Genomic DNA, 15946 nt, shown 5'->3' with positions numbered 1-15946 from the left:
TGGGTGGTGGGAGGGGGGTTATGCTTACTCTTATAACAAGATTATTGTAATAATATAAAATAAAATTATTTTAAATATATATAATTGGGAAATACTTAACAAAATAAATGAAAATCCAATTTGTTATTGTTCAATCATTTCAGTCATGTTCAGCTCTTTGTGACCCCATTTGGAGTTTTCTTGACAAAGATAATTGGAGTGGTTTGCCATATGAAGTTTTCTAAATCAATATGCTGTCCTCAGAGATCTTTATGTAAGATATACTGTCTCTTTCTATTTGAGTTTGACACCACTGACCTCCAGTAAATCATTTAACTTCCCTAAAACTCAGTTGCTCCTCTTTAAAAGAGACAACAGTATACTACTTCACAGTTATCGTTGTGAAGAAAATGCCTTATAAACCTTGACAGGCTTTAAAAGTGTGAGTAGAACTGCTATTATCATTAATGCAATTTAGACTGTAATTTAGGAGGTACCTAGAAGATTCAGAAATGGAATCTGATAATACTGCTTTCCAACCAAATGGCAATTCTTAATCTATAATAAAGGCATTTTAAGGTTGCCACAAGAGACCCCTAATCAGCTCATGTCTAGAGGCTCATGAATCAGCAATTAAAATTACATTTAAATCCAGTCATATAAAAATAAACTACATGCAGCTATAATAAACTTTTACAATAGGTTTATTGCTTCCTTTAGGCCAAAACACAATGTTAAAAAACACCTATGGAGGCTTCTTCTCTAGAAACTTAAGAAGAAAAATTACAAGTTGAAATTTCTGGAGGCATGCATTTTACATGCTTGCTATTTTCTCATAATACATTTTAATCTAGGTCTTGATGCAGCAGATCCATTAAGTTATTATAGAATGACTCTCTCAGGTTTGTGCCATACCAGAAGTTAAGGACCTTTTTAGGACGAATCAGAAAACCTATTAATCGAAGACATATTGGAAGTTTGAAATAACACATTTTTAAAATGTTAAAGTAATTTTACATGACAGCAAATATTTACCTGAAATTGTTCCATGGTTAGTAACATTAATCGACTTACAAATTTCTTTACTATTAGCTATGATCGTGCCAAAATTAACGTTTGATTCAATTTCCAAATCACAGCATGGAATCACTCTACAAGGAGAAAAAAAGTAGACCTTTACTACTAAAAGTTATGTTAATTTCCTTGATAGTTTATTATATTTGTGAACACAATTTGAATTATGAAAAGGAATATTAAAATTACTAAATTAAGTTTTTTGTTTTACCTGATATAAAATTTCTACATACAAATATGTATTGCCCCTTCAAACTAGATACCTTAGAAGATTATTACTATTTTATGTATTCCACATACTGCATATGGAAAACTATATTATATATTTTTTCAAATATATAGTCAAATTAAATGAAAGAAAAATATTTAGTTCAATAAGCATTGAAGTACCCACTAATTGTAAATACTTTGTTATTATAAGAAATATAAGTTCTTTCCACAAGGGCTTTACATTCTAATTTCATCTTTTAAAACCTGTAACTTAGGGAGCAGCTAGGTGGCACAGTGGATAGAGTACCGGCCCTGGAGTCAGGAGTACCTGAGTCCAAATCCATACTCAGACACTTAATAATTACCTAGCTGTGTGGCCTTGGGCAAGCCACTTAACCCCATTTGGCTTGCAAAAATAAAAAAAATAAAAAACCCTATAATTTACATTTTGATATTGTCAGTAATGGTGAATTTTCATCCTTCAAAAGCAAATTTTACTTTTAGAAATGGTCAAAAATAACTTGGTATTGTCTTATGAAAAATATAAGTTATCAAGTTGATGTCTGGATTATAGTAAATACTTAGCAAATATTGGTTGAATTAAATAAAGAATGGGATGTAATCATTCAACTATCCATAATTTTTACCTCTCAGGGAGTTTAAAAACTGATCCCAAAGGCAATTCCAAATGAAGCACGGTGAAAGGTCTTTAGAAATGGATACATTACTGAAATAATATAAAGTTGCCCAAAAAGACATTAGAAGTTACACTAACACATCCTCATTTGAATGTAGAAGTCCTGTAGGGTTGGGGTTTTTTTTAGCCATTCTTATTATATAAGCACACCTAGGGCTCGGAGTCCCTTCACTTGGCTCTTGAAAATTTCAGTTTGAGAAAAAATGCTACAAATCAGAGCTTGAGAGATTGTTCAATTGATTGTCCTCATTTAATAAAGTGATGGTTTTAAAAAAAGCTAATATGTAGATTAAACAATAAGAAGACCAGTTTGACTGGACAATGGAATCTGTCAAAGGGAATAGTATGGAATAAAACTGGGAAAGTAGGTTGGGAGCAGGTGGAGGAGGAGGGGTGTAGGTAGAGGAATGATGTGATCAGATATGTGCTTGAGGAAAAAAATCATATTAAGAACAGTGATTAACAATGGTAAATACAAATTGGAGCAGGCAATTCATAGCAGAGCTCAATCAGAAGGGTACTGAATGCAAGAGTCCACAATATGGTCCAGATCTAGGGGTGTGGCTGTGTAGGAGAAGGGCAAGGAGGTGAAAGATATTGTAGAGATAGAAACAACAAGATTTAGCATCTGTCTGCATCTGTGGGGTAAGAATAAGAAGTTGAGGATAACACAGAGGTTGCAATTGGTGATATGAAACTAGAGTTCAGAAGACATTGTCTGGATATGTAAATCTGATAGTTATGGGTATAGAAATAATAATTAAACTTATGTAGCTAATTAAGTCCTCATGTGAGAGGAATAGAGCAAAGAGGGATCAAGACAGAGATGAGTGCATAAAGATATGCATTTATTTGTCTTTTGGCCAGGGAGACAGTTAGGGGAGGTTGCACCATGTAACTATGTTCATTGTCCATATTAAGCCTAATTTTCACTGGATATACATTTTTCTCCTTTGTTTCTGACCCTCACCAACTCTGAAAAGAATAGTTTTTTAACTTGTAGCATTGACTTGCGGACCATTTAAAGATAACAAATCTTAAGAATATACAGTTATCCCTTCCGCATCATGACTTTACCCATTGTGGTTTCAACATATCATGAGTCAATATAAGAAATTAAATTTGGGGGGAGTTCTGTGGAAAGCACAGATAAAATATTATGGCTAACATGCCACACAAAAAAAGTTTAGAAACTAAGAAAGTATGTAATTCAAATTTTACTATAGGTCCTGTAAATATCCCATAAAAGAAGAAGAAAAAAATTCAGATTTCCTATGTATAAAGGATGGGCCAAAAATTTTTGTGAGAATTTTATGGATTTGTGGGAGTACACTTCTCATAACTCCCACGATGTAGACAGGATAACTGTAGATTCATCTGTGCCTCTTAAGAGTTGAAAAGTCTTTAGTTTGTCACTGTATATCAAGCATTATTAAAAGGTCAAAAATTTGAATGCCTATTACATATGAAATATAATCATATCTTAATTTTAAAAAGGTTCTTTTCAATTGTATCAAACTAATAAAGTTGTGTCATTAGTACTGTATTCTATTTGATTACATTCATAATTCAATTATTAGATTCTAATAAAATGCAGATAAAATTTAGGATTATTTGGGGAAGTTAGGTGGCACAATGAATAGAGAGCATTGGACCTGGGGTCAGGAGTACATGAGTTCAAATCTGACCTCAGACACTTAATAATTACCTAACTGTGTGGCCTTGGGCAAGTCACTTAAGCCCATTGCCTTGCAAAAAAAAACTAAAAAAAAAATAAACTTGGGATTATTAGCCAAATATGTAATCCTAATCAATTTGGCATGTGAAAGAAATAAATCATAAAATATTAAAATCTAATTTGTGTAGTTGAAAAAACAGGAAGACAAACTAAACTTTCAAGAGACAGAACCCACAGAGGGACCCAGTGAGGCAGTTCTCCTACTCAAGGTAACCTGGAAAAGGGCAGAAAGGCTCTGCTCCCCAGGGTCGGAGGGGCGGCCTGCCAGAGGGGTGGCCCTCCAGAGCAAAAGAACTTCAGCCTCCCAGAGGCAGCCCCAGGGTGCTGGGAGCCACGGCTCACAGCAGCAGGGGAGTTTCCTGAGCTACGCCCCCAGGGAGCACCAGGCACAAAGTGGGGGAGCAGCAGGGGACCACTGTCACGTGAAACCCAGCCCTCAAGGCACAAAAAAAGCAAGGTGGTCTTTCAGCAGCCCAGATCCAGAAACAGAAGCAGGCAGAAGAGCCAGTAAGCAGGAGCCCCCAGGGCATGAGCCCATTGAAACTAGGGAGGGGAGTGAAGAGAGAGAGACTGCCCAGCTCTGTCCCTGGAACAGGACTCTGGGGCTCTGACCACATTCAGATCCTGATTGCAGTCTAGGCCCCCCATAGAACAGCAGGGTCCCCCCACCTCAGCCCCATGGCAGAGGGGGGAGCTTATGGTCATTCACAGACCAGGAGGGAGGACAGAGCCTCACACACTGAGACCCTTGTGGGAATGTCCCAAAAGCTCAGAAAGCACCCCAAAAACAGACCCAGGCTGGGAAAATGAGCAAGCAGAGAAAAAAGAGGAAGACCATTGAGAAATATTTTGCATATGAGCCCAAGAAGGATCAAAACACTCAGTCTGAAGATGAGGAAGCACAAGCTCCTGTATCTAAAGACTCCAAGAAAAATAGAAATTTGGGCTCAGGCTATGAGCTCAAAAAAGACTTTGAAAATCAAATGAGGGAGTTAGAAGAAAAACTGGGAAAAGAAAGGAGAGAGATGCAGGAAAAAACATGAAAATGAAGTCAGCAGCCTAGTCAAGGAAATCCAAAAAAAATGCTGAAGAAAATAGCATGCTAAAAACCAGCTTAGTTCAAATGGATAAAACAGTTCAAAAAGTTATTGAGGAGAAGAATGCTTTAAAAAGCAGAATGGGCCAGGTGGAAAAAGAGATAAGAAAACTCTCTGAGGAAAACAAATCCTTCAGACAAAGAATAGAATTCAGGGAGATCGATGAATTTATCAGAAATCAGGAATCAATACTTCAAAACCAAAAAAAAATGAAAAATTAGAAGAAAATGTGAAATATATCATTGAAAAACAACTTATATGGAAAACAAGACTTAGGAAAGATAATTTAAAAATTATTGGAATACCTGAAAGTCATGATCAGGAAAAGAGCCTTGACATCATTTTCAAAGAATTACTACAGGAAAATTACCCTGATATTCTAGAAGCAGAGGGCAAAATAGAAATGGAGAGAATCAACCAATCCCCCCGAGAAAGAGATCCCAAAAAACCAACCCCTGGGAATATTATAACCAAATTCCAGAATTCCCAAGTCAAAGAGAAAATATTACAAGCAGCCAAAAGGACACAGTTCAAATATCATGGAGCTGCAGTCAGGATCACACAGGACTTAGCAGCAACTACATTGGAAGCTCATAGGGCTTGGAATATAATATACCAGAAGGCAAAAAGAGCTTAGAATGCAGCCAAGGATCAACTACCCAGCAAAACTGAATGTCCTCTTCCAGGGAAAAAAGATGGACTTTCAATGAACCGGGGAAATTTCAAATGTTCCTGTTGGAATGGCCAGAGCTGAACAGAAGGTTTGATCTTCAGATACAGGACTCAGGTGAAGCATAGAGATTGGAGGAGAAGGGCAAAATATGAGGGACTCAGTGATGGTGAACTATATATATTCCTGTATAGAAAAATGATACTGAAAATACTCATATCAACCTTCTCATTTAATAGAGCAGGTAGAAGGAGCTTTTATAGATGAAGCACAGGAGAAAACTGAATTTGAAGATATATTGTGGTGTAAAAATGAAGTCAATGGATAAAAGGGAAATGTAATGGAAGAAAGAAAAAGGAGAGGAGGAATAGGCTAAGATATTTCATATAATAAGATCTTTCTTTATTACAATGAGCTATTAAATGATATGGAAAGGGGGAAAGGTGAGGGAAAATGAAGGAATCGTTGCCCTCATCAGAGATGGCTAGGAGAGGAAACAGCATATATATATACTCAATGGGGTATAGACATCTGGAGTAAGAAGGTGGGGAGCAGGGGGAAGGGGGGATATGAGTGATGGAGGAGAGGATGGACCATGGGGGGAGAGTGGTCAGATATAACACATTTTCTTTTTTACTTCTTGCAAGGGGCTGGGATTGGAAGGCCTGTCCAGGACCATAGGGCCAGGTGGATGCTGGGCCTAAGGGGTGGTATGGGGGCTCAGGGCCTCTTGGCCCCAGAGCCTGGGCTCTGTCTGCTGCGCCACTCAGCAACCCTACAGCAGAGTCAGAGTGAAAGGAGAGAGAAAATATAGTACATGGTAATGGAGAAGTATGAAAGGAGGGAGTTTTCATCAGCAATGACAACAGTGAAAAAATATGGAAATAACTTTTGCCATGGACTTATAATAAAGAATGTGATCCACCTACAACAGAGTTGTTGGTGTTGGAACAAAGACTCAAGCACATTTTTTATTATTATTATTGGGGGGGGGGTGCAGGGCAAATTGGGCTGGGTGGCCTGCCTGGGGCTGCATAGCAGGGTGATCATTGGGTGTCTGAGGCTGGATTTGGACCCCGGTGCTCCTGGTTCAAGGACCAATGCACTGCCCGTCACCCAGCCACCCCTACTATTATTACTATTTTATTTTATTTTATTTTGGGTCTTTTTTTTCTTTTTTTTTCTTTTGGTTTTTGCAAGACAGTGGGGTTCAGGTGGCTTGCATGTCACATGGCTAGGTGATTGTTGGGTGTACGGGGCCAGATGTGCGATCAGGTGCTCATGGCTCCAGGGCTGGTGCTCTGTCCATTGCGCCACCTAGCCATACCTACAGTCATTACTATTATTTTTTTATTAATTTTAATTTTTTTCTCTCCTCTTTATTGCTCAAGCAAGTCTATATTTATGGGGGGAGGGGGGTATTTCGTTTACTCTTAAACAAGAATATTAATGTAAAAAAGTTATTTGTACAAAATGAGAATAAATATTAAATAAAAATAGGAAGAATGTTTTAAATTAAGTTGATAAATATAATGCTGGGGTAATAACTAGAAAAAATAATTAAATGTAAATTCTTTATAACTTTCCACCTTGTATGGTTCTTCTCATAAATTCTCCTAAAGAGAATTTTCCCAATGCATTGGATGCTGTTGATTTTCATACTTAATTCAACAAACATTTAATAAGTGTTTACTACTATAAGACTTTTTTTTACTTTTACTTTACTACATGACTAATCCATTTTTTCTATGATAATATTTTCTTAGATAATACCTTTAATGCAGCTTCTTTTGCACAAAATACTACTGGTAATAATGCATCTTGCCTATTTGTGCCTCTAAACAATCTTTTGGTTTTTTGGGTCACCTGCAAGAGGTGGCAGCATTTTATGATATGGAGACATACAACAATATCCGGAGAATATCAAATATTTGGATAAATGAATCTGTGATTTCATCAATTTAGGTGTTCCTCCCAACAAGGCAGGGAGCAATTCATTCAGGTCTGTTTAACTCTTTTTCAAATTTTCCCAAACACTTGCCACATGGTTGTCCACCTTTCTCTCTTTCTCACTATATTTCAAGAATAAAAGTAGAGTACTCTGACTGTCCACCTGTCATCCTTCACCCTCAACTGCCCACTGGGCCTTCTCCAGTTGTACTGACTTTTTGTCTTGTCACTGAACTTTGATGACTCTGGAGAAGAAAGTGATGTGGAAGACTTTGCATAGCCTTACCTCATGTATGAACAATTCACATTCAAGTCAAATCATCCCCCCATGATGTCACTGGTCTTCATTGAGAGTGAAGGATGAATAACAAAAACAATCTTTTACTCCTGTTCTTTTTTTTTTCATAAATTATATGTTGCTGTTTAATACTTATCATGTGTTTCTCCAGTGCTTTCTGTGTGAAGTTCATTTATAATTCTTAGATAATCTTTGTCTCTGACTACCAAGCATGCAGTATGTAGGTAGAATATTAATATTTTAAACAAGGCTTGTTTCCACAATTTCCCAAAGACAATACTGCCTATTCTCTTTCTGCTGTTCAACTATGAACAGAAATCATTGTCCAGTTGTAAAATCCATTCCATGTATACAAACTGAAAAAATATTAATATTAATAAAACAGTTTTTTTGTCAGGGAGTATCCTGGGATCATTGAATATTAACCTATTTCCCATTATAGTCTTCCCCTCAATCCTTCATGATATATATATTTATATATAATATGTATTTATGTGTATATAAATACATATTAATATATAAAATTTAAAGAAGAACAAAGGAAGGAAAAGAAAAAAGAAAAGAAAGCTCTATAATTTTTTCAAAAGCAATTTAGCCTGCTTTCTTCCTCTTGTTCAATTCTGGGATAGTTCTTTGTCTATCTGTTCTGTCAGTTAAAGATATTTGAACCAACCCAATGGGCTATATCTCCAACTTCTGAAATGAGAGGAAGTGTTCATCTTGTTCTTGTAGTGATGGTGGTTGTTTCTTATTAAGATTGTTAAAATGAGTTTAAATGGTAAGAATCTAATTGAGGAGGCCTGGTAGTATTCTGGACCTGAATGGAATTTGCATGAGTTGATAAGCCAACTCCCAAAGGATTTCACCATTTATTCCTTTCCCATTCAGACTGCCCAAGACATCCTCAATAACAATGGCAAACACCATTAAGGAGAACATTGATTTATGTCTCAACTGATGGAAAAAACTATGGAACAAACATCTTTGTTGATATCTATCAAGCAATCTCGTATGAACTTAACATAGAGAATAGGAAATGCTTTCACAGAAGAGTTTTAAGAATCCTCTTCTGCTTACTAAGTCAAATATTTCTGTATTCCTTTTAAAGAAATAAGCACCTTCCAGCTTTTCTGGTTCATGATGCTTTAAGTGCCATCACTGACTACTCATTCTCCCTCAACCCACTCTACCAATTAGTTTTCAGTTTCATCTTAAAATACCTCTTACATCCATTTCCTTCTCTCCACTCACATGGTCATTACCCTTGTTTAGGTCCACCTGCACTATTATAACAGGTTGCTCACTGGTCTCACTTTCTCAAATATCGGTCCCCTTCATTCTATCCACACAATTGCCAAATTGAATTCCTAATGAACAAGCCTTGTGATGAATGCTTTCCTATTACATTACAATGCTCCCTATTACAGGAATCACAGAAAACTTGTTAATTGAGACTTCAGTGGTCATACAGTCCAACTCAAACCCAAAAGGATTCCCCATGGAAACATTTTCAGCAATTAATCATCCAGTCTTTGACTAAAGACCTCAGCAGAGGGGAAACCTCACACCCCTTTTCCAATTTTTAACCGCTGATTATTAGAAAGTTTTTTTGTTTTATTTTGTTTTCTGTATCAAACCTAAATTTGACTCTTTGCAACTCCCGCCCATTGCTTATCTCTGCTCTCTAGAATCTGACAGATCAAATTGAATCCCTCTTCCACCCTTCAAATGTATGAACATACCTATTTTGCTTCCCCTGAGTTTTCTCCAAGTGAAACAACCCCAGTTATTTCAACTGATCTTCATATGGAATGAGCTCAAAACCACCATTACCTCTAAGAACAAATACTTTCTTCTCTGAGAAAAGTTCCTGAAAATCCTTCATAAAATGATTCCAATTTATCTTTCTAGATTTCCATTTATCCATTAAAATGTAAGCTCCTTGAAATCTGAGACTTGTTGATTCTCTGTGCTTGTATCTACAAAAACCGTATACAGGGAAGATATGGAATAGGCATAGATACATTCTGATTGATTTTTTTTTTCACATCATCTATGGTCTAGCCAGATTGGTTCTTATGATGTTCTTCTTTCCCAGCATTCCATGTCCATCTCTATATCTTTGCACAGGCTATAAAAATGACTTCTCATTTGCCTTGTGTACATTTTACATTTACTTATTGTGCCCACATCATCTTGCATGATAGACTCTCATGATAGTTCCCTGAGAGAATATTATTTCATTTTGTCTTTGTAACCCCAATACATAGCACTGTGTTTGGCATATAGTTATCAATTAACATATACTAATTGATGTGTGTTTATATTAATCATTCAAATATACACAACGGAATTCTTTACTGAAGTTCCACTTACAAAATTGGTTCTCTGTCCAAGTTATTTTTTTAAAAAACATACTATTCACTACTTCATGAAGTGATGTTTCTCATAATTTTCCACAATCTTCCATCATAACATTTGGCAAATTAGATTATTCTAAAGTAGAATTGTTCCTAACTACTATATCTTTTCTTTTATCCATTTTACATTTTTTAGTAAAAAAATGCCTTGTATGAATAGATGATATTAGAATTGTACCCAGTATCCTCTCATCTTCATCTTTTCTTTTAGCTTGAGGTTAGATTTTGCCCTTTGTTCTATCAGTGGTTAGACTGCATGCTAAAAGCTAATTTAGAAACCATTCCCATACAAATAGCCAATTACTACTGGTTGTTAAGATGAAGTCAACTTTTTGTAGGTTATTATTGTTCAATGCTTGTCATATTCATGAATTCCAAGTCTTCTTTTAAAAGTAATCAAGTTATACAAGCTTAAGATTTCCAAGTGACAATATATAAGCCTTTGGTATAAGTCTTTTCATTTCTTAATTTTGAACTGTATTTCCCAAAGTACTTTTCACTCTAAGACCAAGGCCACTGTCAACCACCTGGCCAAACTTTGTCTGCTATCCTCTCCTACCTGTGCCTGGGTTTCTATGTCACTCTTCCTAGGGTGTCAGATTTTTTTTGTGAACCAATGAAAGACAAATAAGAGAGCAATGAGCTCCTAATGCAACTCCAAAACCCATGGGGAGGGGGATGGAGAGGAAGTCATGGGGGGTTTGTCCTCCAGGCTGTTCAGAAACCTGCCTAGGATGAATGCGACCAGAGTTTGGATACCACAGGGCTACCCTGAACCTGGATAAGATCCTGAACTAGTCCTTCCCGGGGCTACTGGCCCTGGGCTGGAGCCAAGGGGATTCATACCTTGACAACTTCCTGGAGAGCCACATAACCTGCACATGCAGGTGGAGCTTCCAATCATGATAGCGACCTCAAGGACAAAACAAGAACTGCTGCAACTGTGATAAAGCTCCCTTGCTCATCCAGCAAGGGGGAAAAAAACCTGTCATCATCAATATTAAATTACCCAAAATCATTACATATGCTGACATAGTTTAGAGAAGTTGTCAAGTTCTTTACAGCCTTTTCCACTTGGCATATCTTGTAACCTTAGTCTACTTGGCTATTTTCAGAAATCAATTGGACACACAAATTGCAATTATCTCGGGAGCCTTTTTTGATATATATAGGTCTAAACAGATAGCCAAGTGTCCAATGAAATGACTTTTCTTGCTGCCTTTAGACATAAGATCATAGAATCATAGATCTAGAGTCGTAAAGTACTTCAGAGATCATCTATTCCAACCCTCCATTTCAAAGGAAACTCCAGATCATGGAGTCCAAGTGACTTGCCTCAGGTCATACAGAAAGTAGCAGAGCTGTAATTAGAACTTGAGGACTGTGATTCAGCACCATTCTGTACCATAAAGATAAAACCAACTCAACCAATTCCTTTTTTCCCCTTAAGGAAAATCTATGAACCATCCTTTCATTTATCTTCAACTTCCTTGTGTCTTTGGTTTCATTTGTAGAATGAATGTAAATGTTAATAAGATTCAATTCCTCCAGTAATATATCATTTTTTTGACCAATGGCAAGAATCTCATCCTTAGAATACCAAATTAATGTATATAGAGGGTCTTAAAACTGATTCTTGGAATCTTCAGTCACTTTTTTCCCCACTCCACTAAACTTTCGGCAGAAGCATGGATGACCGAGGGCCATTTCCATTTTATTCTGTTCCCTGAGACGGAGTAATCACATCCAAAGAATTAATCACCTATTGAACCATCCATGGGCTGCTGGAACCTGTCAGAGCATGGCTCCTACAGGCATAGTCTTCCAGAATCAAAAGTCTACACCATGATGAGGCATTGGAAAGTTATTTTCAAGGAAGAAAATAGAAGATTGCTACAAAAAAAAGCATCAGTCTGGTTTTAAAAGTAAATTTAAGATTAAAGAGAAAAATCTAATTTAATCTTTTAAAATGAAAGTACAACTGCTTAAACAACTATCTATTATTTGATATGGAGGAATAGTTCCAAGACAGTCATTTATTTCTCCACCATACTTCAGTATCTATTCCTTTCATGTAGCCTCAAAATAACAATATTTCTACAACTCTTCTAAAATTCATTGTAACATATTTAAGTGAATCCATTATACTGCACTTCAAAAAAGATAAAATATTAATTTGATTACAAAAATCCACTCTAATAGGAAAAGGTCATTTTTTTTCCAAATACTTGATAATTGTGGGGTTTAAAATTCATCAAATCCTTTACTCATTGCATTTTGATAAGAAAAAATATTTCAGCACTTGCTTGAGATTCTTCACGCTTGCTAAAACTTGTATGAGTCAAAACTACACTGCCCCAGCAAGAAAAAATACCACTAGTTGCCTCACTTCCCCTGCTCTCTTAATGAAACAGTGGTCTAGCTTCAGTCTCACTATAACTCTAGAACTCTGTAGCAGAACCTCAGGCTAAACCCACTTGTTCACTGTTTGGGCCATGATTGGTTCAGAGTGAATGAAAATAGTAATTATTTCTGTTTTGACCAGAAATCTTGAAGGCATCCTCATCCAGAATGATTTTTTTTTTTGTTTGGGGGAAGGGAAGACTATGAAAAAGAGGCTATTCTTTGCTTCACTTCTTAATTATCAGTCTTAATCACAGAGAAGCCTTGAGGTTCTTGCCTTCCCAGTTTAATTAATTAATTTTTTTTTTTGGACTCAGCAAAAGTGGCCATTCTTGGCCTCCATGCCTCATCTCTCTCTTACCTGGCCTTAATCAAAAAGTCCATTAAGGGTTTTGCATCAGTCAAACTGTGATCTGAGAAAAACCTTAGCTTTAAAAGGCCACTGCACTAGTTGTGCAGGCCACTAGTCCTGATCCATATCTGCCACTGGAACCAGATAACTGGAGGAGAAAGTGAGGTTAGTGGCTTTGCACAACAGACCCCCACTTAAATCCAATTCATCATCCCTGATATCAGGGTCCTCTTTGAGAGCAAAGGACAAACAATAGCCCATTATGCCAAAAACTCATCTCAGTACAGGTAAAGTTAAATTTTATTTTATTTTATTTTCATAATTGCTTTTTTACCCATGTCTATTTAGTTTTAAGGTTCTATATTACAAACAACATAATTGTTTAATATTATTAGCCCAGTAAAATGTGAATATTCTGGGGAATTTTCATGAACACTTCTAATAACATTATTTCTTATGTGAAAAAGTTGCTCCTTATTCACTGGCTTCATCATCATCAAGAGTTCCAGAACAATTTAATAATAAGTATCAAGGTACCACTGTATGGGCAAAAAATTCTAACACATCAGTCATAAGGATCATCAAAATATTCTTAAAATGTGTCCTTTAGTTAAGCTATGATAAAAATGAAATTAAAACAAATTTTAAATTTTTTAAAAGTAAACTATGCTTCTCCAAGACTATATTTTGCTTTAGAGAACTAAGAAAATATTAGCATTAAAAACATACCCAAACAGTGGAATTTCAATATTTCTTTTTCCAACTAAAATACATATTTTGTCAAAACTGTCTTCTTCTTTAACAGGCTGGTATGTCACAGTAGCTGTCACATGAAGTCCAGTAGCAATTTGTATTTTTTTAGTGTTCAGGTTCAACTTGAACTGCAATAAAAAGAAATTCAAATTATAAATGATTTATAAAAGATCATAACCAAATTCCTTGTTAAAGGAATTTACAAAGAAATTCTGTCATTGTAGCTCATTGAATTTTTGTAACTATCTTTGCCTTAAAAGGTTTATTAGATTACTTTCCTTCCTCCTGTTTCAAAGACAACATGATCCTGTTCCTATCTTTCCAATACTAGGTTTTGGACATGAGCAAAACTTAAGGGAATTTAACAAACTCAGTAACTAATATTTTGAGTGCCCACAGACTGCAGGCTGATCACTGAATACTTAGAAAACTGACAAGTAAAGCATTTTAAATATAAGACAGAACAGAAGGAAAAATGCACTCAAAAGTGCTGCTCAAGTTTAAACGAAAATTTCATATTCCACATTTTAAAAAATAATTTCTATGATGCCAAGAAGGGGCATAGTGGGAATCAGTGGGCCAAGGAGTATATTTGTCAGCCTAAACTAATCCTTCTAGGAGAAGGAATAGACAAATCCTCTCAGATCACTCTGTCTGCCTTCTTTTCCCACCCTGTTTTTTCTCACATTGGGGATGGGATAAATCTTTGTCTTAAGCAACTGCAACTTGCCTGTGCAAAAGAAAAAAAAGGAAAGTTGAAGGCTGAGTTTAAAACACTGAATATTGTATGAATGTATGAAATATTAATAAAATAAAATAACCCTTCAAGCCTCAGTAGGGGCCTCTAGCCTCCAAACTGGATTGGAAACTGCCCAACTGGTGAAATTCTGGTTAAATTAAAAAACCATTGAATTTCCCATTAATCTCTCCTATACTCCATCAATGGACAACCATGAACTGCAGTTTTCTAGTTAAACCATAGAATTGATGTGAAGAAAGCACAAATAATATAAAAGAAAAACTTTTATCACAATGAAGAAACAGATACCAGATAGTAAACAGTAATGAGAGGTGGTTGAGTATGTAGCATACAAATATTCAGAAAAAGGAAACTTCATTCATGGTGAACTAATTCAAACTCTTCACTATCTTCTGATCACAAAGTGAATCTTTCCAGGCCTTAGCCTTGTATCTCCTACCATGTACTGCTTCAAATTACACAATCATTCTAACTGGATCCACTACAAATTAATATTGCATAACCTCAACTGTACCCTTACTGCTGCTAGGCAATCATACACCTCTCCAATCAATTCATTGTCCCACTCACCACAATGATTCCTTCAAACTTTTTAATCTCTCCTCAAATGTTCCTTGATCACCCTCTTCCCCCTTCTATCATATCAGATGAGAATTTTGATTCATATTTTACTGAAAAAATGAGGATATTATCCCCTTTTTTGCCATCTGCTTCTATATCCCCTATCTCACACAAAGTATTACCTTTCTCCTTGACAAGGTAAACCACTTTTCCTGCACAAGTGATCTCAATTCTTCCTGTCTCCTCTAGCAGTTTGCCCTCTATCATGCCCACTCTCACTTATCTTCAATTTTTCCTTGTTTACTTTCCTATACTATACTAATATTTTACTATACTATATAGCCTATACTATATAGGCTAATTGCCCACTTCTAAATATGCTATGTTTCTCTCGTCCTCAAAATATCCTCATTTAGGGGAGGCTAGGTGGTGCAGTGGATAAAGCACCGGCCCTGGAGTCAGGAGTACCTGGATTCAAATCTGGCCTAAGACACTTAATAATTACCTAGCTGTGTGGCCTTGGGCAAGCCACTTAACCCCATTGCCTTGCAAAAAAAACCTAAAAAATATCCTCATTTGATCTTTCCATCTCCACTAAATGTCATTCCATCTCTTCTGCCTTATGTGACTAAACTATTACTCCCCTCTCTATAATCAGGCTTCCAATCTTATCATTCAACCAAAATTGATCTCACCAAAGTTACCAATAATATCTTCATTGTTAAATGATCTTTTTTTGAATTCTCATTCTTCTTGACCTCTCTGCAGCCTTTGATGCTGTTGATCATGCTTTTTGATTCTCATTTATCTCCATGTTTTCAAGACATCACTCTCTCCTTGTCCTCCTTTTATCTATGTCATCCTTCTTCTTCAGTCTCCTTTGCTGGATCTTGATCCAGGGCATACCCACTAACTACAGATGTTCCATCAATCTCTGTTTTGGGTCCACTTCTCCTTTCTATTTAATATTTCATTTAATGATCC

At 36.2% G+C, this 15946-nt stretch overlaps 1 protein-coding gene across 1 annotated transcript in view; it reads right to left on the bottom strand.

Moving 5' to 3' along the window:
* CFAP47 (cilia and flagella associated protein 47) overlaps positions 1-15946 on the bottom strand; it is a 931170-nt gene that overhangs the window by 899746 nt on the left and 15478 nt on the right. Inside the window, exons 2-3 of the mRNA XM_074210630.1 lie at positions 13618-13769; positions 1015-1130 (exon numbers count right to left, since the gene is read on the bottom strand). Of these exons, the coding sequence (XP_074066731.1) occupies positions 1015-1130; positions 13618-13769 (268 nt within the window). The remainder of the gene's footprint in view (positions 1-1014; positions 1131-13617; positions 13770-15946) is intronic.

Source organism: Macrotis lagotis, chromosome 1 (assembly GCF_037893015.1).
Source record: "Macrotis lagotis isolate mMagLag1 chromosome 1, bilby.v1.9.chrom.fasta, whole genome shotgun sequence".
In the NCBI taxonomy this organism is placed as follows: domain Eukaryota; kingdom Metazoa; phylum Chordata; class Mammalia; order Peramelemorphia; family Peramelidae; genus Macrotis; species Macrotis lagotis.
Note: the sequence above shows the minus strand (reverse complement) of the source record. Positions and strands in the feature narration are given on the sequence as shown.